This window comes from Puntigrus tetrazona, chromosome 20, assembly GCF_018831695.1.
Source record: "Puntigrus tetrazona isolate hp1 chromosome 20, ASM1883169v1, whole genome shotgun sequence".
Lineage (NCBI taxonomy): Eukaryota > Metazoa > Chordata > Actinopteri > Cypriniformes > Cyprinidae > Puntigrus > Puntigrus tetrazona.
In genome coordinates this window covers 25,532,616-25,542,615 of record NC_056718.1, presented here as the reverse complement: position 1 = coordinate 25,542,615, position 10,000 = coordinate 25,532,616, and the positions used below count along the sequence as shown (strand labels likewise).

The following is a 10,000-nucleotide window of genomic DNA, read 5'->3' as shown; positions in this document are numbered from 1 at the left end:
GGTCGCCTGGGAAAAGGCTTTTTGCATGGACCCCCGGCCGAAGAGCCCGGCTCGAGGCACGCTCCGTGAAGAACATCTCGATGCAGCTGAGAACGTGTAGACCGAGACGATCTGTAGAAGCTATAGTGGAACGTTTTCGCAAAAACATCGAGTCGCCGCGCTCACAAATGAAGGTGCCACGGAAGAGGCCTTCCGCTCGAAACGGCTGGAAAGTTATTCGATTTCGGAGGAACGTCTGAATGATCTAAAGAGCCTTAAAGAGCTTCTGAGGCCGGTAAAGGTTCTGTGTGGAACCAAAAGAAAAAACGTAGACACTGCAGGGAAAAAACTCGTTTTCTCACGAGGCGCTTTTTCAGACTAGGGTGAAGAAAACGTGTTTCTCGTCAATAGATTTCAATTAATCCACTCCAGTGGCTTTTACTCGCACAACGAACTTTATTTTTACTCCCGTCCAACGTATTTAATTTGATCGATTGCGAAATTTAGTTATCAGAGTATTTCCCGGATTGCGGTGGGACCCGAAAAACCGATTTCGTGCTGCCTTTAGGTTTTTGTGCTAGAAATATAACGCACACCAATGAATTAAACGTTGCATCGCGCAAAAAAAACGATTATCAATGCGGTCGACTTCGCCCCGGCCCTACCTGCAGCGCCGGGCCTCGAGAGAGTGAGCGCCTTCACTTGAAAGTGGACGTTTGAAACGCGGCCGGCGACTCGATGCTAAGGACACGACCCTGCTGAAAAAAAAACAAAAAAACCCCCAAACAAAAACAAAACAAACCCTACAGCGATGGAAGCCATCACAGAAATATCCTCACAAGCCCTTAACTTTGAACCGTGAGAACCCTTAAAAGACGGCTTTCTGTAGAGCGTTTAGGGACGCGTTCCATTAGGACTGAATGGTTTTAACAAGCCACCAATAAAAGGTGACTAATTACCAGCAGAAACCCACAGGGTCCATCACCGTTTCCATTAAAAACTCCCAATCAATCCCCTGATAGCACACGTACATCACGGAGACGTCTGTTTGACATCTGGAAGACATGTTTAGTGCGTTCTCGTCTACGTGATGTTTTCTCTTAGACCCCGTCTGTTAGAGACGCGTGCATCTTTCAGGTGCTCGTGCCCGGCGGACGCGTTCCAGAGCGCCGTCTCGCAGACGTACGTGTGCTAAAACACCCAGCGCGCGCGTTTCGTGATGGTGTCCGTTTTGTGGCTTTGTTTTGTTTGTTTTTTTCAGCAGGGGAGAGCGGGGCCGAGGGAAAGACAACATCCGCGCGTCCGTCCGCCTTAGACGTGCACCACCGTCGCCGCTTTAGAAGCTTCCAGATCGCTCCGGTAGCGCTCCAGCCAGTCTCTGAGCTCCGAGATCCGGTAGCCTTCCGGACCCCTGCCGCCTTGATACACGACCTTCTCGTCCTTCAGTATGTAGAGGCGCTCGAAATAGGCGCCGTACGCCGAGTTCGACGAGTTCTCCATGGTGTCCACGACCACGGCGCTCCCCTGCGCCTCGCGGTTCATGAGCTCCGCGGCGCGGAGCCGGTCCTCCAGACAGCGGTGCCTAGGGATCTGGTAAGGCGCGTCGGAACTCACCCAGCCGTCTGAAGGATGCGCTTCCTCGATGTACACCAGAAGCGAGTCCGCGATGTCCGCGTACTGCCGCGCGACGCGCTGGAACGCCGCGAGGCGCGTCATGAACGGCGGTCAGGAGCAGCTCCCAAAGTTCAGGATCAGGGGTCTTCTCCCGCGGGCGTAGTCCAGGATCCGCTGCTCGCCCCTCCGCGACGCGCTGTCCAGCGGAACCACCTCGGTGTTGGGCGCCGCGCCACCCAGATGCGCCGTCTTGAAGAAGTCCAGCTTGTGGCCGTACCAGACGGCGCGCAGCGACTCGAGCGTGAACATCTTGTTGGAGTCGGACACGCAGAGCGGCGGATCGTCGGGGCTGCTCGGGTCGCTCTCGCGCATCTTCGTGAGCACCTTCCTCCGGATGCACAAGAAATCCAGGAGCCAGAGCATCACGGCGGCGAGAAGGAAGCGCGGAAGCAGCATTACGCACACGGCGGCGTTTTTCAGCGCCGTTTGGACACCTGCGGATCCATGCAGCATCTCCATCCCCACAGATACAGCCGTGTCGTTCTGCGCGCTTACCCTCTCTCTCTCTCTCTCTCTCTCTCTCTCTCTCTCTCTCTCTCTGTCTCTCTCTCTCTCTCACTCACTCCCTCTCTCTCTCTATCTCTCTCTCTCTCTTTCTTTCTAGCTCCGAGTTCCGCTTTTTATAGGACTAGTAAGGATTTGAATGAAAAACAACACGCCTCCGCACCCGTGCCGCCTCCTCACATGGAGGGGATTACCTCCCGTCAACTCTCCTGTCTGGAGAGAGAGAGAGAGAGAGAGAGAGAGAGAGAGAGTGAGAGAGAGAGAGCGCGACGCGCTGCTTGTTTGACAGCTCCGCTCTGGTATGCATCGGTGCTTGTAATATGCATCGAGTCCAAAAAAAAAACCTAAACAAAAAAAAAAAAAAATGCTCTCGTTGAACGCTAGATGCTGACAGAGATGTTTAACGTGACCGGGGCGTTCTTAACAGATGAATCGAGTCAGGACGTGAACTTGGTGAAGTCGACGGAAAGATCGACATGGCCGTTGCGTCGCTGCTTTAAAAGCATGCTTTTTTTTTAGTTGCAATGGCGGAATCGAGACTGACAGATGATGATGATGTTTGACGCGACAGTTGCGCGTTTAATGCGTTGGTGGTTTTAATGCAACGCACTAAAATGGTTTGACGCGACAGCTGCGTTAACGCGTTGACGGTGTAAAGGTAAAAACGTTTTTTGTTTAGACGTGATGGTTGCATTTTTAACGCAACGTGCTAAAAGTGTTGTTCGGAGAACTTTGACATGCGTCGGTGGTTTAAATTCATCAAGACGTGTTTCCTATGATAACATATAAATGCTGAGATGTTAGAATAACGCTTGCCGTGACGGTTGCATTGTTTTAATGCGCTGGGGGCTTTAAGTGCATTATGCAAAGGCATGTTTTTTTATTGCAATGGTGAAACAAACACATGCAAGTTTCATCTGAATGCACTGGAGGTTTCAGCGCAGCACTGAGATGTTTGAGCTGAGCCGCGTCGTGCTTAATGAACTCGTCGAGAGAGATGTTGAGTTGTTTGTTATAACAGTTGCGTTGCAACGCATTGGTGCTTTTAATGCAGCACACACAGAACACGACTTCCAGATCGTTTTGACTCATTTCAATGCATTGCTGGTTTAACTGAAGACATGCTTTTATCAGGTTTGATAGATGATGACAGGTGCGTTTATCAATTGACAAATTGTTTAACATGACAGTTGCATAATGCATCGCTGGTAGAAATGCATCACGCCAGGACACGACAGCTGCATTGCTGGTGTTATTGCTGCTTAATGCATTATTGTTAAGAGAGAGAGAGAGACAGGGATGCTGAGACAGAAACCAAGAAATGCTTCTTGAAGTGTGTCATTAACCCGAGTCAAGAAAAGGCGCGTGTAAATGGTACGCCGAATAAAAACGTAGCGCAGTCACGTAAAGCGGACTTTCCCGCGCGCTCGACGGGTAGGAGGGGCTTGTGGAGTAGACGCGCGTCACGTGCACGTCTCCCACGCGCTCGAGAACCGCGTACTATATGCACGTCGAACACACGCCTAAAACCCGTATTATTTATGCCCTTTTTCTTGCTCATAGATGTGCCCGATTGTTTTATGCAGCGTGTCGCGCTTTAAACGCATTGGCAGGTGCTTAATGAAAGCGCATAGTTGGTGGGAGTTGAAGGAGGAGTTTCCTTACCGACTTTATTTTACATAACACTAGATTTTTAACGCATTAGTGGTTATGTAAAAGTGCTTCTTAATAAAAAAGATCGGCGTGACTTGGGAGAGAGGTGCATTAGTGGTTTTAATGCGTCATGTATACAGCAATGAGATGCCACAGCATTAAAAAAAACCTCGTTTTAAACATTTTAAAGCCCTGTGTCGAGAAATGCGTCTTAATGGGCCGAGAGAAAAAAAGAGATGAAAGTTTCCTGTACTTTTTAGTGCATTGATTTGAAATGATGTCACATGACGAGCTAACAGGCGTGCACCAGAGCGCACAGAGGAGGCAGTGTGTGGCCTTTACAGCGAAAGACGTAAGAGCAAATCAAGACGTGCACAAAATCAATTAATGGCATTCCTGCACGAGGGAAGGAGTATAGAAAAGCCCTGAAGTGTACTGCAGCTGTATATGTGGTGCATTGGTGGATTAAACTCAAGCTTACGTGCAAAGAGAGCGGTGTATTGTGTGTATTGTTCATTCGCTTCAGTGTTGCTTACCAGCTAATGAGCTTAAATCCTAACTTTACCCAGTCCACGGAAACCTATTTAGGGGGGAAAACACTACATACCTTGTAAACGCAATCCCTTCGCTCTAATCCTCGTGATACAACGCTTGACACAGTTTATTTTGTGCTGTTGTTTTTTCCCAGATCCGTTTCCGTTTTTTAACACCGGTTACATCTGTCTGCGGGGGGAAGCGGGTCTTGGGAAAAAACCTTCTGTAACTTTGCTGTAAAGGTCAGGACAATGCATGCACATTGCGTCGCTCCTTCGTTATTTGTTCAGAGAAACAGCAGTGGTTCGTTAAAAATGATATGCATAAAATACGCTGCTATATTTACTCGCTACGGAAACCTCAAGACGACTCAAGACCCAAGTATCATCATACAGTCATCTTAACTCTGGCTTTGCTTCTCCTCCAGATGTTCCCTGAAGGACCGGAGCGCCGGGGTGTTTCTATCGGGCTCTCATCCCGACGGCACCCATTCACTTCCACAGACATCTCTCCAGATCCGGGATGAACCCGAGGGTGAGCGCTTTTCCAGCAAACGCCCATCGCTTTGTGAACGGCTGCTTTAACTCCGTGAAGATGTTTAGCACGTCTCCTGCCACAAATGCATTCAAACCTAACTGTTGGTTAATAATATGCACTTCATTTGCGCGGCTCTAAAGGCTATTTTCTCAACGTTCTCACGCCACAGATGATCAAATAGCCGTCTCTCGTAGCGAACCAGGTATTTATTCGCGGGTGTCGACCTCTTTGGTGCTCCAGCGTCACATTCGGTAACGTGTATCGGTCATCGAATTCACGTTTACAGTAACCAGAACATTTCTGAAGTTAAGAAATAAGTCAGTTTGGTGGTTTTCGGGAGTGTAGGTTCTTGTTTTAAACTAGTGGAAGGAATTAAAATCCCTTAACTCTAATAGATCAACCATATCATCTCAATGCATGATGTTTATTAGGTGTTATTCTTAACCTTTACTTATAGTTTCGATTTTTTTACCCCCGTTGCAATATCGTGCAAATATTAAAAAGACACTGAGGATTGCCGCTCGGCCGAATCCTGTTCTTCATCTCTCTCTCTCTCTCTCTCTCCTGCCGAGCGCGGCCCATGTTTCCTTTCAACAAAAAGGCACTTAGCGTGAGCGTGTCCTTGACGCGGGCTCCCCAGACGTCTCCGAGACGCTGACGTGGAGTGGACAGACTGAAAGCAGATCTCGTTTGGTGAAAGTCTGCTCCGGAGGTCAAGCGCACTCCAGGCCTGATAATGGAGCTCGTGGGGAAAGCTGACCTTTGACCCCCCCCCCCCCCGCTGCGTCGATCCTGATTTGAACCCCTGCTCCCGCTCCTGAGGTCAAGAAGATTGACCTCGCGCCACGAAACAAGGAATGACAACTGCTCTGAAGATATGATTAAATCTCAAATACGTCACATGCTTGAACTGTGTTTTTAGCTGAAGCGCGGAAGAATGCTGCTTTATTTGAACGTGGTTGTTTATTTTTCATAGTTGATTTAATTTAACTAGTTAACTGCCGTTATCTGGGAATAAAGAAAATATTTTATGTAATTATTATGTAATGGTATTAGAATAAATTATTGTAATTTAATATTTTATATATTTGAGCAGTTTTTTGATTGAGTCATTACAGTGTGTGTGTGTGTGTGTGTGTGTAAACAAAAGAATATTTCTATATTAAAAACATTTATATATAATTTATATAAATATATATCCATCTATTTTTGAAGTGTTTATATATATATATATATATATGCATACAATGTAAGATAAAAAAACAATATATATTAAATAATTTCTCAAGGGCATATAGAAGAATATGCATATGTTATATATATATATATATATATATATATGTATATATATATATATATATATATATATATATATATATATATATATATATAAATATATATATATATATATAAATTATATATATATAAATTATATATATATATATAAATTATATATATATATAACATATATATATATATATATATATATATATATATATATATATATATATATATATGCATACAATGTAAGAAAAAAAAACCCAATATAAATTAAATAATATTTCAAGGACATATAGAAGAATATGCATATATATATATATATATATATATATATATATATATATATATACACACACACACACACACACACATACAGTTTAAGATGAAAAATATCTAAACTATATAAGTTGCTATATAAGCTCACTGTTTGCTGCATGCTTCTTTCTAGCGTGTTGCTGCTGCTTCAGACGGGTCGGTCTAACCCGGTTACCTCCAGTAAACCCTGCTGAGAGCGGGTCACTTCAGGACGCGGCAGACTCCAGAGATGGCCGGAAATCCGCTCGAGCAGCGAGACGCTCGGCTTTCTCCTTCCAGACCTCTGCTTCAGACGCGTAGCGTAGCAACCGTCGTCAAGGTCCGCTCAGGATTATCCTGCTCAGAAGAGGACGTCGTCGTCCCCGAGCAGACGAACGGTGAAAAACAGCACACACCGCTGCCGTGTTTCTTCTAGTTTAAAAACATATCGGCTGCAATCAAGAATTCTCCTTTGATTTAGTTACAATTACACTCAAATTATTAATTAGCATTTATTATTATTATTATTATTATATTAATAATTTTGTTCCTTTATATGTCTCTATATATTGATTTTTATTTTCTATTTGAATTATTATTTCTTTTAGATGGAAGGCAATGAACAACATCAGTGAGATATTATTAATGTTACATAGTTTTTATTTTAGTTTAATATTTAGTAGTGCTTTTGACATTATTATCATTATTATCATCTTAAAACATTACTGTTTAGGTGCAATTTAAAATTTTAATTTATTTAAAGTTTTTAATTGTAATTTTTACATTTATTTCAAGTTAGTTTGCCAAAGAAATTGTTATTTGGATTATTATACCCAAACATTTTTCTTATTATAAAATAAAATAAAATTTAGTTTTATTTATTACATTAAATGTTTCGACTTATTTCAGTTAGCTAATTTTTTTATTTTATATTACTGAATATTTAGATATTATTTCAGCTCTTTTAAACGAGTTGAACGATGATAACTCAAGTTATTTTTTTTCTCTCTAATAAAGAAACGTTAAAATCTCGCCCAAGGCTGTTTGTCAGATTCACGTTATGAATTCAGATTCATTTTAATGCGTTGGCTCTGCCCTGTATTGACTCACTTCAGCCAAAAAAACCTAGTGTGCATTATTGATATGAGGACATTTCGATGGAAAATTAATCCGTTACTGCTATAATACTCAGTTTCAGTTTAACTCAGAAACCTGCTCTGAATGACTCACTGAACTGATTCGCTTCAGAAGAATCACTGACTCATCACTCGAACAGTAAATCATGTGACTTTCAACTTTATTTTCAACTCGGTGCTATTTTACCTTTTTTTCTTTATTTTTTTTTTTTAATTATTACTATTTATTTTATCTTAAATATATTTTAAGTTCATTTAAACGGAAATAAAAAAAATATTGCCTAGTTGAAATGCTTAGTTTAGATTTTTTTATTTAATTGTTTTGTATGCGAATTAAAATAAGTGTTTCTATTATTATTTTTGTTTGTTTGGGAATCATTCATAAAAATGATAAAAGCTAAACAGCCCTGGTGTTTTTATCTCTTCCGTTTGAATTTTTATTTATTAACGTGATTATTTTGGTTTATTGCATTTTTATATCAGTTTTAGTTTTTATTCATTTCAGTTACTTTCCAAAGCGACAATTAAAGTTTTTTGCATGTTAACATCAATTCTGTTTGAATCTATTTTTTCTGTAGTTCTTTATATTTCTATATATTTCTATATATTGTAATAGAGCGGTTGCTCGTTGTGCAGCAGTAAGAAACAGGTCTTCTGTTCTGTTCCTGCGTCTGGACGATGATGATCTGATTATAAAGACTCTCTCACTCTCTCTCTCTCTCTCTCTCTCTCTCTCTCTCTCTCTCTCTCTCTCTCTCTCTCTCTCTCTCTCTCTCTCTCTCTCTCTCTCTCTCTCTCTCTCTCTCTCTCTCTCTCTCTCTCTCTCTCTCTCTCTCTCTCTCTCTCTCTCTCTCTCTCTCTCTCTCTCTCTCTCTCTCTCTCTCTCTCTCTCTCTCTCTCTCTCTCTCTCTCTCTCTCTCTCTCTCTCTCTCTCTCTCTCTCTCTCTCTCTCTCTCTCTCTCTCTCTCTCTCTCTCTCTCTCTCTCTCTCTCTCTCTCTCTCTCTCTCTCTCTCTCTCTCTCTCTCTCTCTCTCTCTCTCTCTCTCTCTCTCTCTCTCTCTCTCTCTCTCTCTCTCTCTCTCTCTCTCTCTCTCTCTCTCTCTCTCTCTCTCTCTCTCTCTCTCTCTCTCTCTCTCTCTCTCTCTCTCTCTCTCTCTCTCTCTCTCTCTCTCTCTCTCTCTCTCTCTCTCTCTCTCTCTCTCTCTCTCTCTCTCTCTCTCTCTCTCTCTCTCTCTCTCTCTCTCTCTCTCTCTCTCTCTCTCTCTCTCTCTCTCTCTCTCTCTCTCTCTCTCTCTCTCTCTCTCTCTCTCTCTCTCTCTCTCTCTCTCTCTCTCTCTCTCTCTCTCTCTCTCTCTCTCTCTCTCTCTCTCTCTCTCTCTCTCTCTCTCTCTCTCTCTCTCTCTCTCTCTCTCTCTCTCTCTCTCTCTCTCTCTCTCTCTCTCTCTCTCTCTCTCTCTCTCTCTCTCTCTCTCTCTCTCTCTCTCTCTCTCTCTCTCTCTCTCTCTCTCTCTCTCTCTCTCTGTCTCTCTCTCTCTCTCTCTCTCTCTCTCTCTCTCTCTCTCTCTCTCTCTCTCTCTCTCTCTCTCTCTCTCTCTCTCTCTCTCTCTCTCTCTCTCTCTCTCTCTCTCTCTCTCTCTCTCTCTCTCTCTCTCTCTCTCTCTCTCTCTCTCTCTCTCTCTCTCTCTCTCTCTCTCTCTCTCTCTCTCTCTCTCTCTCTCTCTCTCTCTCTCTCTCTCTCTCTCTCTCTCTCTCTCTCTCTCTCTCTCTCTCTCTCTCTCTCTCTCTCTCTCTCTCTCTCTCTCTCTCTCTCTCTCTCTCTCTCTCTCTCTCTCTCTCTCTCTCTCTCTCTCTCTCTCTCTCTCTCTCTCTCTCTCTCTCTCTCTCTCTCTCTCTCTCTCTCTCTCTCTCTCTCTCTCTCTCTCTCTCTCTCTCTCTCTCTCTCTCTCTCTCTCTCTCTCTCTCTCTCTCTCTCTCTCTCTCTCTCTCTCTCTCTCTCTCTCTCTCTCTCTCTCTCTCTCTCTCTCTCTCTCTCTCTCTCTCTCTCTCTCTCTCTCTCTCTCTCTCTCTCTCTCTCTCTCTCTCTCTCTCTCTCTCTCTCTCTCTCTCTCTCTCTCTCTCTCTCTCTCTCTCTCTCTCTCTCTCTCTCTCTCTCTCTCTCTCTCTCTCTCTCTCTCTCTCTCTCTCTCTCTCTCTCTCTCTCTCTCTCTCTCTCTCTCTCTCTCTCTCTCTCTCTCTCTCTCTCTCTCTCTCTCTCTCTCTCTCTCTCTCTCTCTCTCTCTCTCTCTCTCTCTCTCTCTCTCTCTCTCTCTCTCTCTCTCTCTCTCTCTCTCTCTCTCTCTCTCTCTCTCTCTCTCTCTCTCTCTCTCTCTCTCTCTCTCTCTCTCTCTCTCTCTCTCTCTCTCTCTCTC

At 43.6% G+C, this 10,000-nt stretch overlaps 2 protein-coding genes across 3 annotated transcripts in view; one reads left to right on the top strand and one right to left on the bottom strand.

The window, feature by feature from the left end:
* The window catches only part of dio3b (iodothyronine deiodinase 3b), a 3,313-nt gene extending 910 nt beyond the window's left edge, over window positions 1-2,403 (bottom strand). Inside the window, exon 1 of the mRNA XM_043220322.1 lies at window positions 1-2,403. This exon is cut by the window's left edge and continues 910 nt beyond it. Coding sequence (XP_043076257.1) covers window positions 1,291-2,112 — 822 coding nt within the window. The 5' untranslated portion in view covers window positions 2,113-2,403 and the 3' untranslated portion in view covers window positions 1-1,290.
* The window catches only part of LOC122325309 (mitochondrial basic amino acids transporter-like), a 90,460-nt gene that overhangs the window by 18,626 nt on the left and 61,834 nt on the right, over window positions 1-10,000 (top strand). The window contains exons 1-3 of one of the 2 annotated variants that reach the window (XM_043220320.1): window positions 2,485-2,815; window positions 4,772-4,878; window positions 6,611-6,854. The gene's annotated coding sequence lies outside the window, so the exon portion shown is untranslated. Of the gene's footprint in view, window positions 1-2,484; window positions 2,816-4,771; window positions 4,879-6,610; window positions 6,855-10,000 lie in introns of those variants that run through there. The other variant, XM_043220321.1, reaches the window with a different exon arrangement.